Source organism: Sinocyclocheilus anshuiensis, unplaced genomic scaffold (genome assembly GCF_001515605.1).
Source record: "Sinocyclocheilus anshuiensis isolate Anshui unplaced genomic scaffold, SAMN03320099.WGS_v1.1 scaffold776, whole genome shotgun sequence".
NCBI lineage: Eukaryota > Metazoa > Chordata > Actinopteri > Cypriniformes > Cyprinidae > Sinocyclocheilus > Sinocyclocheilus anshuiensis.
In genome coordinates, this window is record NW_015555808.1 from 994346 (window position 1) to 1008704 (window position 14359).

Sequence of the window (14359 nt, forward strand, 5' to 3'; positions counted from 1 at the left end):
GAATTCTGACTAGAACCAGAAAATCTGAGCATATCACACCAGTCCTCAGGTCCTTACACTGGCTTCCAGTTACATTTAAGATTTATTTGAAAGTACTTTTACTCGTTTATAAATCACTCAGTGGGCTAGGACCTAAATACATTGAAGATACGTTCACTGAATATAAACCTAACAGACCACTCAGATCGTTGATTGAGTCAGTTAGAAATACCAAGGGTTCACACAAAACAAGGGGAGTCCGCTTTTAGCTATTATGCCGCCCGCAGTATTTTCTTTTCTTTTATGTAAAGTACTTTGAATTACCATTGTGTATGAAATGTGCTATATAAATAAACTTGCCTTGAGGGCATCATAAAGACACAGATTCCCTCAAGCTCTCTGTGAAACAGTGTTTAATAATAATAATTAGTTACATTTATATAGCGCTTTTCTGGGTACTCAAGCGCTTAACATGAAAGCGGGAGGATGATTAGGAGGCCATGATGGTCAGTGGCCAATGGGCAAATTTGGCCAGGATGCCGGGGTTATACCCCTCTTTTTCGAAGAACATCCTGGGATTTTTAATGACCACAGAGAGTCAGGACCTCGGTTTAACGTCTCATCTGAAGGACAGTGCTTTTTACAGTATAGTGTCCCCGTCACTATACTGGGGCGTTAGGACCCACACAGACTGCAGGGTGAGCACCCCCTGCTGGCCTCACTAACACCTCTTCCAGCAGCAACCTAGTTTTCTCAGGAGGTCTCCCATCCATGTACTGACCAGGCTCAACCCTGCTTAGCTTCAGTGGGCAACCAGTCTTGAGCTACAGGGGGATATATAGCAATATAATAGCAATGCTCACGTCAAATGGGGCTGTTCATGATTTCAAAGGCATGTCTGATGGCAGTATGGACACTCACACATACCTTTCGCTCTGTTAATTGATAATTAATCAGTTGTTGATGACTGTTAATTGAGCCTGTGACAGTGACATTATAAAAATATTTACACATTCTGTTTCCAAATGGCCATGGCTCTTAAACCAAATACCATTGTGTTCAATGGAACATTTAGAGTTTTTGCATTTTATTTATTCATTTATTTTTTTGTGGTAGTGGTGAGGATTCTCTCGATGGCCTTATGAGACACAGATGTCCCTTGACCCCTTCGCTGTCTCCACGGAAACGGACCACCAGCCAAAGCAAAACAGAGCCTCCACTTCTGAGGACGAATAAGAGGACAATCTACACTGCAGGGCGTCCACCCTGGTACAATGTTACTGGGACCACCTTTAAAGAAGCCTTTGTCATAGGTACGACAGATATGCATGCCTTCTATTTGATAATGACATATCAAGTCTTGTTATGTAAAGGGCAATGAATTATTACGTTTGATAAAATCTTATGAAAACATTGCACAATATGACATTTGTTAAGAAAATTATGTGGGTATAGTTTAGGTTTCATATTGTATTAATATTTTATTACACTCATAAGAGATTAGTGAGTAATAAAGCAGCATATATATAAAATGGAGTATAAATTAAAAACTATTTGAATTTTTCCTGTTTGCTAAATGTTTACTCTAAATTTGAGACATGAATTATGCACCACTGTTCAAAAGTTTGGGGTCAGCAAGATTTTATTAAAATGTTTTTGAAAGATGTCTCTTGTGATCACCAAGGCTGCAGTTAATTCATTAAAAAATACAGTAAAACTGTAATATTAGTGGAATATCATTACGATTTAAAAAAAAAATCTGTTTTCTGTTTTAATATATTTTAAAATGTAATTTATTCCTGTGATGGCTAAGCTAAATTACTCCAGTCTTCAGTGTAACATTATCCTTCATAAATAATTCTAATCTGCTGATCATAATGTGCATTTCTTGTTATAAAAAAGTCATAGTGACCTCAAAGTTTTGAACAGTAGTTTATATATCTTAAAGCGAGGTTTAAATCCTTTGTGAAACTTTTCATATTGCAGGCCTGAAGGTTTACACTTTTGTGGTGTGTGAGAACATGAGTTCTGTCAGGACTGAGCTCTGAGGTCATTAGCATGCAATCCATTACTCACAAAGAGCCTGTCGAACGGGCTACAATTTCACACTTGGATGTGCTCCAGTCAATTATTCTTTAAAAAAAAAAAGTGTGGTGTGTCTGTCTTCCCTGCTCACTCAGTCAGAGAGAAACTAATAAATCCACCCAAGTGGAATGATCTTCCCTTAAAGGTCAGAGGAACAGGGAGACGAGAGAGGACGTAACAACACTGAAGCAGTTTTAAGTAACTTTAGTCCATATAACAACAAGAAGCTTTTTGTTATTCCCACTGGTTGTGTATCTTATTTTATGTAGTGTTTTCTTTATGGCCTTTTATTCTGGAGATCTATCTGATACTTAAAACTTTAGTATCTGAAAATGTAGTGGTCAGCATAATGTCTCACATGACTGGCTTTTGTATAATGTACCGTCAGATGAGTTGTGTAATGCATTTTTCTTGTCTGATTAGCAGACTTTTTCTTTTTCTTTTTTATTCTTCTTTGATTTATATATACATATTGTTGTGACGCAAACATTTGTAATCGACCAGGTTTTGCAATAGCAATAAAAATGATCAATATTTAAAAACTAAAAATATCTATCTATCTATCTATCTATCTATCTATCTATCTGTCTGTCTGTCTGTCTGTCTGTCTGTCTGTCATCTACCACCGTGGCCAATAAGATCATAGAGGCTCTTGATGTTCCTTGGGTTGTTCTGCTCTCTATGGACTCTTTCTACAAGGTACTTCACAACTGTGTTAAAGTAGACCCAGCTACAATACTTCTGCTTTGAACTTCCTGTCCTTTTAAAGTGAGGAATTTCACTCCAAATCCAATGGCATGTTTCATCAGTGGTGTTATTGCTCCTAGTTGCATTTGCAGACCACTGTGCCATTAAAGTGCTTCAAATGAAACTTCTTCATGTGTTGAAACCACTGAAGCATTAATATAATTTGCTCTTGCCCCATTGGATGTGCTGAAACCCTATAGGATCTACTCATCAATCCTTATTTGATTTAATGGCATATCCTCCAGCTTATTAGTTGTCTAATTAAGTGGTTCAATCAGTCAGATATGTTTCTCACTATGGTGGGAAGTCTACAGGCAAATTTCATTGAATAGTGCCGTTTTGTTGTTGTCAACCTCAACATTTCTGCATCACTGAAAACAATGTAATCTTTACTGTTTTCTTATTTCAACTTTCTTTACTTGCCATCTTGCAGGTTTTGAGTAAAGAGGAGCAGGAGTTGGCAGCTAGAAACGAGTACAACTTTGATCATCCTGATGCCTTCGATTTTGAACTGCTAGTAACTGTGTTGAGAAAACTGAAAAAGGGCAAAAGCATCAAAGTGCCAGTGTACGACTTTACCAGTCACAGTCATCGCAAGGAGTGGGTAAGCATGTGTGTGATTGTCTGGTTAGTATGCATGAGCCTGTATATATTGCTTATTATCTTGTTTTCTCCTCCAGAACAACACTATGTAGTTTCTGCATCCCTAGCATTACCAAACAGAATTGCAAAAATAATTTTGATGCTCAAACAAACAAAATAAACCTACAAACAGTTTGCTTACAATTGTCGTATTAGGCTGGGATAGGAGAACACTTTATTAAGTAACACTTTATTTTGTAGTACCCTTGTTACACATTACATGTACTTATGTAGTAATAAGACTTACGTAATAAAAGTACCTGTGTAAAACAGTAAATTATTCATAATTACATATAGCTAACCCTAAACCTTTCCCTAACCCTATGGTAAGTACATGTTGTTAATTAAAATTACTCAATACTTTACACTGTAACAAGGCAACTTTAAAATAAAGTGTAACCTACTTTATCTTTATTAAATGTGATGCAGCAGTGCTAATGCAATTACAGTGTATGTTCTAATAATGATCTGTAATGCTTTTTTTTGCCATATTATTAATTAAATAGACTGTTACACAATATAGCAGAAGAATATTAACATCAGATTACCATGAAATATAATTCAGAAATTGCAAACTTTACTGTGAATTCATGTTAATTTAGATCAGTAATTTACTTTCTAAACCTGATTAATATACAGTTATGTCTTTATAGATTTAATTTAACTCCAAAACCAAACACTCTTATAAAGCTGTCAAATTTCACCCTTTAATTGTTAACTGAGAACAATGTTTAAGTTTGCTTTTATTATTTACAGGCAATTTGCTATTTCATGCCTGATAGAAATAAATCAGTAGCAGTAACTACGGTTACTTTAGACACATATTTATGATTCCTTAGGAGCTGCGCTGCTTTTTATCTTCCTAAAATTGAACGTGCATTAGGGTTTTTTTCTGTACTTAAAAGGGTTGTAATGTTAATGAGTGATAAAGTGAGATCTCTGGCTCTGTGGCGTATACAGGCCACTTGTGCTGCTGATCAATACCGAATGAGTGGCCATTGATGGGAGGCCTCATGGTAGTGCATCTGTCTTAATGGGATCATGACACCATCAGGGTTCCCCTTATTCTGAAGCAGGGGAGCATGGAGGAAATGCATCACCACACACTTCCACAGTTTCTCCCAACACTGCCTCAGTTTATTGACATCATATGTGAAGTTGAACAAATTTGAAAGCATTTTTCTGGGCATTTTGTGTACCTTATTTTTGTGTAATTTGATCAGTTAAGGTATAAACCAGATTTTTTAAATAAATAAAATGTATTATATGCGGTAATTAATTCACTGACTATTTCATAAAAAATGTATACTTTTTCTGGTAATTAAATGTTAATATTATGTAATTACATAAATGTTACATAAATGTTATGTTATGTTATGTTATGTTATGTTATGTTATGTTATGTTAGATTAGATTAGATTAGATTAGATTAGATAAAAACATGACATTTTTTATATGTTGTTTTCTTCCTGGTCCTTTAATATTCTCTGTTTATGTTCCTCTGTGCAGAAAACCGTCTATGGGGCCAACGTTGTGATATTTGAGGGAATCTTGGCTTTTGCCAACAAGGAGCTTTTAAAGGTAAGCCTCGTATTAAACTTGTAAAAGTCTCAGTTATCACCTTTAACTGTGGTTTGTGACATCACAAAGGGCTTTCAGTAAAAGATAGAAAGAGAGGAAAAATAATGGAAAGCTTCATAGCCTGAAATATAGAAGAGCATCATGGGAGTCATAAAGCAGAGAGGGAAAAATGGGGGTGTAAAAGATAAGGTCAAATGAAAAGAAAGATAGCTGTGTAATGATAGAATGAGAAGAGAGGGAATATTGTGTATTTTATATTCCCACAGGTTAGTTATGGATGCTGAATGACAATAAAACAAGAGGTACAGTCTGCTTAATTTTTTCTTTTGAATTTGGGGTGAAATGATCCTGGAAATTTCACAGTCTGATGTCTCTGCCACGGAGTAATGGATCTCATTCCCACAACCCGACTGGGAAGATGAGATGCCCTGTCTATACCGTCTCTGTCTCTCTCTGCAGCCCTGCATATACATGAAAACCCATTAATGGTTAGCTAGATAATGGGTTCTAGTTGTCTCTTCTATCATTTAAGGGAACAGCTGCATCTCTGGATGAAGATAGATATAGATAGATATATAAAATCTTGTTCCTAATGCATGGTCCTACTGAAACTGCACAAGAACTCTCTCCTCCCCTTGTGTTCTTTTCTTCCTGCATCCTGTTGTTTTCCTCAAACAGTGAAGATGACTGATTCTTCTGTCTCTCTAATGGTGAAGAGCAGCCACAGGAAGTGAATAGGCGGTGTTTATCTACGCCTGCGTTGACGGTTCCCATTGCCGGGTTTCGATTCTTCCTTTGCATGTGGTATCCGGAAATCTATACAAATTAAAATGGGAGTTATTGTGTACGCTTTGGCAAAGCAGTTCATCCTGACGTGATTTATGAGCACTGTGCAGCAGATGTGCCGCAGAACCAATGAAACTCAACAAACGGTAGACATCATTCGGCTAATGAATGGATCAGGGTTTTCAGTTGAACTCTTTCTCATCGCAGGCCTTTGTGAATACAGTCACAGCTCACCTTTTCATTTGAGAGATATTCATTCAGGAAGAATGAGCAATGACTTCCTGTCCTTTAAAACTTGATATACACTTGACCTTTCACTCCATTCATGTACGTTTCTTGCACGCCTGCACACAGAGTCTTATAAGTTATGCCTTGTCGTGTTGGTAGGGATGCTGGCACTGCTGTTTAAGGGTGTTGGATTGTTTATCGTTACTCTCAAATTTAATGCCTTTGCCATATCATGTCGGCTCACTGAATGATATTTTAGCGTCAGTGTCAGCACCAGCGGTACATCTTGGCTAGTTGGCGTCACGCTGCACTACATTGCTTTGATTGATCCTGACTTCCCCTTTGCTGAGCAGCTTTTATTAAATTTCTTATCCATTCGCTCTGTTGAAAGATCTCATACGTGTTTTCAGTAACAGGAACCGTCGAGGAGAGGCGGTAGTAGATCCTGGACAGATTGTGTCTGCCTTGCAAGATTTTGTCATTTTGGAGTGGAAAACAATGAGGGTTATTGAAGTTGTTGGTGTGTGTTTTTTTTTTTTTTTTTTAAAATCTTAGTTAAACAGCAAATTTCTTGATGAAGAACTACACTACTGTTCAAAAGTTTGGGGCTGGTGAGTTTTCTCTTATGCTCACCAAGGCTCTGTTCATTAAAATTGTGTAATATTATTACAATTTAAAATAACAATTTTCTATTTTAATATTTTAAAATGTAATTTATTCCTGTGATGGCAAATCTGAATTTTCAGCATCATTACTCCACTCTTCAGTGTCACATGATCTTTCAGAAATCCTTCTATTATGCTGATTTGCCACTCAAGAAACATTTTAATGTTGAAAACAGTTGTGCTGAAACAGTGATACATTTTTTTTCTAGATGTTTGGATGAATAGAAAGTTCAAAAAAGCAGCATTTATTTTAAATAGAAATCTATAAATGTCTTTACTGTCACTTTTAAACAATTTAATACATGCTTAGGTAAACATAAGCTGGAAGATGGAAGCTTTGTCTATAACACATTGTCAGTTTCTTGATGTTTTGTGTGGTATTACTGTTTCTGTGTGTCTTTCAGCTCCTAGACATGAAGGTATTTGTAGACACAGACTCTGACATCCGGCTAGTCAGGCGACTAAAAAGGGACATCACGAATAGAGGGCGTGACATTGCAGGCGTCATTAAACAGTACAACAAATTTGTCAAGCCAGCGTTTGAGCAGTACATCGAACCCACTGTGCAGGTTGCAGATATTGTGGTCCCAAGAGGTATGTGAAGTTGGAAAATGTTAAAACTGCCAAAGATTTTGTAAGATGTCATAGACTATTAAGCATATTTTACCAGACTGTCTGTCTTTAATATTGCTAGGCAACATTTATATTCAGAAATTTCATTAAAAGATGATTTAAAAATGTTTCACCTTGGAAATGTTTTGAATTTCTGTATAAATATCGAACTGAAAGACCTTATACAGTTAGCCTTTGATGCTGGTATGGCAATAAACAATTACTGTGAAACCTTCCTAGTTTGTTCAGAATTATGGGAATTTGTGTCTGTGAAAGTATAATGGAGATGATAAAGTCCCCTTCCGTTGTTCCTCAGGTGGAGAAAACTCTGTAGCCTTGGATCTGATTGTTCAGCATGTTCACAGTCAGCTGGAAAAGGTATGTAATAAAATGGCTCCTCATTCTCATCTGTTGGACACTGAGTGAGAATGATTAGTTGGTCTGTGCATAAAGAAGTGCTGAGAATGGCCAACATGCATGTTGTTATCCCTGCTAGATGATCCACATGCTTCTAATACACACACAAATGTTGCATGCGTGTGCATATGAAGCCCATGCCACGGTATAAGCATAGTTTGCTCATGGTATAAGTATAGTTTGCCCTCTGGTGGTCATACTGTACCTGTGACACAAGATATTTTGTTCTAAATATTATATGCATTGGTTAAAACAAGAGAAGGCAAGGCCAGTAATCTTGATCTTCATTTTACAGTCCATCTTCGCCTTTATAGTTCATTTGCAAATGTAATATCTGGCACAATATTCATTAAAAATGACGAAATGATGACATTTCCAATGGGAATTGATTGGATCTTGAAAAAAGTGGGCATTTCATACCATAATATTGCTCAGCCATAATATTGGGAATTTGCTAAAACAGTGACTAAATAGCCTTTTGCCTGTTGGTTAACATTATCCACTCTTTTCTTTGGAATAGCATGCTCTGATGATTCAGACAGTATGCTGAGAAACCAGGAGACAAGCAAATGTGTAGACAGTTTTTGATTTTATGTTGATTTTAGGTGCCTACCAAGGTAATTATTAGAAAGACAAAGATGTTAACACTAATGAACGTTTGCTGAGTGATGTTCGTGTGCATATACAGTATTGATGACAGATGTATTCCACAGAAAGGGTTTAGAGCCTGAGCCTCTTTGAAATGTAATCATTTTCTGTGCCTGACAGACTGAATAAAGTCATGAGTCTTCTTAACTCGATCAGTCACAGTGATGAATGATCTTTAGGACTAATGAACCATGTGCTTTTGTACAAAAGATATCCTGCTCTAAACCCATCATTGGGTTTCTCATCACATAGAGGTCAGATTTGAAAGATTTTGATGTTACGCCCAGTGAGTACTTTGACTGAAAAATATTTTTAAAGACACTGCAAAAGTTTATTACTTAATTTTTTTATGATTCCTAAATTAGGGGCGCTTCTGACATTTTGTTTTGTATAACATGTGACGTGTGGGTTTTTAATACTGTGTGTAATGGTAATGACGGTATTGACATTTTTTGCTTTATGAGAGAAAAAAAGAAACCTTGAACTTGCTAACTCAGCAGGTTAGGTAGTAGCCCATTAAGTTATAGAAGTTACTTATTAAGCTATAGAACTTCTTATAAGAACTTATAGAAGGAAATTGATTAAATTAATTGAAACAATTAAATGCTGATCATTGTATAAAGCTATCTACCTTATTCATTTATTTAAAATATTAAATGTGTGTATGTACGATTTATACACCCACGTACACATTACTATTATAATACAACAAATTATTAATAATAAATATATTACTTTTATAATTAATAATATATTCCATTTATTTATGCAAAATAGAATTTCCCTAATTCAAACTCTTTTTCTTTATTTCATTTTTATTTCATTAAAGTCACCCTTTTCCAAAAAAAAAAAAAAAATCCTGGTGTAACCTCAAAGCTATGTCAAATTTAGTACAATGGAAAATGTGTTGTCTATAAATGTTTTATCTAATCAACCCTGTGATTCCACAGTAATATAGTAACACTGATATAGACTGTTAAATCAGCCTGAAACATTTTCTTTTCAGTGTTGGAAATATGAGAAGCATAAATGTATATTGTGTAAATCTGCAAGAATGTGATTGTATCAGGTTAAATATAGGGCGTAAGAGTAGCTGATAGTGCCATGAAATATTTTCCCAGTATACCATGGAGAGGTTGAGGGCTGACTGTTTGGAATGGCTTTTCAGAGTGAATATCTCATTTCATGAGTTTGTCTTTTTTTCTTTTCTTTTTTTTTTCTTCTCCTCCCTGTGCGTGTTTGTAATGAAATACTTGCTAAACCCTCAACCGATTGCTCTAACCATCCCAGCGTGAAATCACAGTGAGGTATGGCTGCTTTTCCCCTCATTCCCTTCCATCTCTCTTTCCTACATTCTTTAAACCTGTGCTTCATCTCTCCTTTCTTTTCCTCAAACCTGCAGAGATGCAAATGGAGACAAAAGGAAAAGCTTAGCTCTGGCTCTACACTAATCAAATGAAACGTTTAGTGTTGTTGAGGCTGCAGTATAAACGGATACACAGCCTCGCCCACATTAAAATCTCACTTGTTCAAAATCATAGCTATAATTGAAACCGCTAATACACTACCGTTCAAAAGTTTAGGGGTGGTATTTTATGGGAAAGTCTCTTATGTTTATCAAGGCTGCATTTATTTGATCAAAAATTCAGTAAAACAGTAATAATATGAAATGTTATTACAATTTAAAATAACTTTTTTCATATCTTTTAATTTATTCCTGCAATGCAAATCTACATTTTCAGCAGTCTTCAGTGTCACATGATCCTTCAGAATTCATTCTAATATAATGATTTGGTGCTCAAGAAAAAAAAAGAGTTTTTTATCATTATTAATTTTGAAAGCAGTTTGGTGCTTTGATCAATTTAATGTTTCCATGCTGAATAAAAGTATTAATTTCTTTGAACGGTAGTGCTTGTTTTGATATTTACTTTCATATTTTGGCTGAAATGATCTATAAAACAGAATGTTTAAGTGAAGACTGTATGCTAAGGACCTGAATGAGCTGCACACAACTGATGTAAAGACAAAGAATATCATTATAAAGAAGCTTTATAAACACCATTGCTGGAATGTGTACCTTTTGTCTCCACCTCCACTATGTTATTTTGCTAACACAGGAATGGGTCTATTTCAGTGGTTTCGCTCTTCAGATACTGTGCAGCCTGTGAAACCCATTGATAATGCATATGGTCTCATTACTGAGACGTCTGTTGTCATTTGATCATTTTATTCAAAAACCACTGACATACTACCCACACCTGAGCTCATCTTGGCTGTGATGTGCCTGTCTGTTCTGTATAGACTTTAATCAGGTCGTGTTCTTTTCTCCCCCTCCCTCTCTCTTTTCTCTGTCTCGTCATCTTTGTCTCCAAATGAACATTTATTCCCTTCTTCAGAGGAAACTCCGCTGGGATATGTGAGGATAAATTCTTGCATCCTCTCGCCTTTCTTTTTTCTGTTGTTTTCTTCATTTTATTTTATTTTGTTTGTTTTCTTGGATCCATCCTCTGCAATACTTCCTCACTTGATAAACACATGTTCTGCTCTTTTAGTCCTTTTAGTTTTTTTTTTTACTATTAATGTTTGAATTTTTGAAAGCTTGTGTATGTTTAACTCAACTTCATCTTTTCAGAGTGGGCTAATAACATTCACACTATCAGTCCATCACAGTGTCCTAACCAGCAGCGACTGAAAAGCGACAAGACATTTTGTCCATCACGTGGTTTCTATTTTTGTGGCATTGCCTAGGTAGAAATCTGATTGGTCCAAAATCCCTGTACATATCTTCTGATTGGTTGTCATCGTATCATGCCAAGGAACAGTTTTGTGTTCAGTGTAGACAAAATACTTGTCGCGTCACACTGGTTAGGACGTGGTGTCTTTCTGAATGGGATTGTGGGCTGAGTTTTGGTGAAACTGGCAGCCACAATGAAGGAAATTTAGCAGCTACATATATTAAATGTCTCAAATCAGTCATTAATGTAGGTTGTTGTACACTGTAAAGGGCAGTGGTGGCTCTCTCCTTGCTAAGATTTTCACATTTGCAATATTGTAATTAAATGAACAGAATTCAGTCCAATACCATCTTGTTGGTTTTAAAGTGCACCTATTATGCCATTTTTTTTAAGGTTCCTAATATTGTTTTGGGAGTCTCCTACAATTTTGCAGATTGTTTACATTCACATACAGCTAAATTACACACTGCATGAAAGGCAGTATTCGAAATGGCATAATAGGGACACTTTAATATCACAGTATTTCACTGTTTAAAGAAATGGTTTACTCTAATATTAAAACTGTCATTTACTCGATCTCAAGTATGATGTATTTTCTTTCTTTTGCGATATACAAAAAGAGGTTTTTACAATGTTAAAAAACAGCGTGAAAATCCTGCCTTTTTTGTGGTCTGTGAAAGAAAGAAAGTCATATGTATTTTGAACGAAATGAGTGAGTAAATGATCACAATTGTAACTTTTAGTTGTACTGATTCTTTAATGCTTGTGCATCAGATCTTTGGTTGCAAAACCCTTACTTCTGTCTTCTTCTAATTTAAAGGCCTGTTCACACCAAGTCTGATGGTTCACACTGATGATGCACATTGCACACACTTGTACATAGAAACCTACGATATTAACAGGTTGTCAACACATAACCCAAGTCAATATCTTATTGGTCAGTGAGGTTTCTTTTTGGGGTGAAATGTAAATTATGCAATTCTTTTATTTTAAAATGTATTCATAATTGAAATCCTGACTTGAAGTGAATGGGCCTTGACTTTACCTTGACCTATTACCATAACACTTCAAACTCACATCAGCTCTTCAAACCATATTCGCACTGGGAAAAAGTCAGATATTGTTATATTTGTCTATTTTCCATTAACAAAAAGTGTGGTTTCTTTTTTTGTTTGCTTGTGTGCACCTTGTGGAACGTTTATGTCTCATATCCATGTGCTCTATAGATCAGCCCTGGCATCTGCCCATCAGGGTCAACCTCTACCCAAGACCCTGAGTGTCATGGAGAGCACCCCACAGGTCAGAGGAATGCACACTATTATCAGGTATTATCAGAACCTTATTATCACACTATTAAACAAACTTGCTTATAAGATTCATTTGTTGTGAATTGTACTGCTTTAGTGCTGCATGCTTCATTTTACATGGACCTAATAGACATAACATAATAGAAAGACGTATTGGCATTATTTCACAGTACATATCAGTCAGAACGTTAGCAAACTGCTAGTTCGCAGCTCAGATAATGCTGTAATTTCAATAACACTGTTATAGAATCATTCAAATTAGTCTGGATTTAAAGTTTAGGTTCAAACTCAGGAATCATAACAATTGTACCCTGTACAATATACACCTTGGGTTACTCCAGTGTAGGTGTACTTTATGTCACAGATAAATGAAGAGCAAAATTTATCAGCTAAATTATTTCATTGTGCATTTAATGAGTGGGGCTTCGGCAGGCCAGCAACAGCTTGAGTTGTGTTTGTACGTTTTGGGCCACTGATTTGTAATTAGGTAATTAAAATAAAATAGGGATTGTTTTCTCACTTTATCTAAATTCTCAGACCAGTGGTTCCTGTATATAGTATCATACTCTCTTCCAAAAGACACATCATCTCTGTTGTGTATTACTGACTGTGTCCCCTGTGCCCCCAGGAATAAAGAAACCAGTCGGGATGAATTTATTTTCTATTCAAAGAGATTAATGAGGCTTCTAATAGAGGACGCCCTGTCCTTCCTGCCTCTGAAGGTGAGTGGACCGCCATTAATGACCAACTACGAACTTTTAAACTTGATGTTATGAGCTCTGGATATTGGTCATAATACAGTGATTCATTCGAATGTCAGGCAGCGCCCCCATGGACAAATTACATTTTTATGGTGTGAAGTGAAGCAAGTCTTCATTTAAGATTAAAGCACTTGTTTTATATAATTTTAGTTAAAAAAAATCGATCACTGAACCTTATTTTGTCTTTTTTATCTTTAGCCGGTGTCTGTTGAAACTCCTCAAGGAACTGTATATGAAGGGAAGAGGCTGAGCGGGAAAAGGGTTTGTTTATTTGAAAGATTAAAATGAGTTACATACTTTTGTGAAAAAATTGCTGGGTCAAAGTAGTTATCCTGGCTATTAATTTGTCAAATCATTTGGTTTGTATGGAAGCCTGTTTTCACCACAGAAAAAAAATAAATAAAAGTTATTGCAAACTTTTATTTCAATTGAGACTTTTTCTCACAATTCTGAGTTTATATCTCCCTTTCTTCTTTTTTTATTCCATGACAGAAACACGTTTCCATAGGTATTGCTATTATCTGTATGGCAGGACTTTATACCTGTGCTCCTTGTTTGTTTGTTTGATAGATCACTGGTGTGTCCATTTTACGGGCAGGAGAGACCATGGAACAGGCCTTGATGGCTGTTTGTAAGGACATTCGACTCGGAAAGATCCTCATTCAGACCAATCATGACACAGGAGAGCCTGAGGTATCACATCTTCACCCATCCAACTGACAGACACATCCTTAAACAAGCTCTGATTAAAAAGTTGTCTGTGTTATCATGTGTCCTTGTGTTCTCAGCCTTGGTGAGACTGCACGGATAATTTACTCGTAGTCTACTAGTCAGGACTCAGGTCATGGTCTGTTTCAATGCTGTGCTTAGTCAGATTTGATATCTATGCCTCTTCTTACCTGACATATAACATGTGTCGTAATGTACATGATAAACTCGACAGCTCTGTGCTGATGGATGTCAGTTTGCAGGTATTTTTTTGTAAGAGTGTTGTGTAGAGCTCACTCCAGCTGTATGTTCACTTTGCATTAAGTACAGTCTTGTACTTCTTATGACCGGTGTTATTTTAGTATAATTTATATACTATTATAGAATTTATTAATATTTTGAATTAGCTTTTAGCTTCATATTTTCAGGAATTTTTTAATGTGCTTATCATTGATTTA

The 14359-nt window shown here is 35.9% G+C and overlaps 1 protein-coding gene across 1 annotated transcript in view; it reads left to right on the top strand.

Moving 5' to 3' along the window:
* Positions 1 to 14359, top strand: part of LOC107675098 (uridine-cytidine kinase-like 1) — a 22169-nt gene that overhangs the window by 2407 nt on the left and 5403 nt on the right. The window contains exons 2-12 of the mRNA XM_016469315.1: positions 1096 to 1295; positions 2660 to 2763; positions 3245 to 3415; positions 4963 to 5034; positions 7118 to 7307; positions 7642 to 7703; positions 10787 to 10806; positions 12352 to 12450; positions 13061 to 13154; positions 13392 to 13454; positions 13764 to 13886. Of these exons, the coding sequence (XP_016324801.1) occupies positions 1096 to 1295; positions 2660 to 2763; positions 3245 to 3415; positions 4963 to 5034; positions 7118 to 7307; positions 7642 to 7703; positions 10787 to 10806; positions 12352 to 12450; positions 13061 to 13154; positions 13392 to 13454; positions 13764 to 13886 (1198 nt within the window). The remainder of the gene's footprint in view (positions 1 to 1095; positions 1296 to 2659; positions 2764 to 3244; positions 3416 to 4962; positions 5035 to 7117; positions 7308 to 7641; positions 7704 to 10786; positions 10807 to 12351; positions 12451 to 13060; positions 13155 to 13391; positions 13455 to 13763; positions 13887 to 14359) is intronic.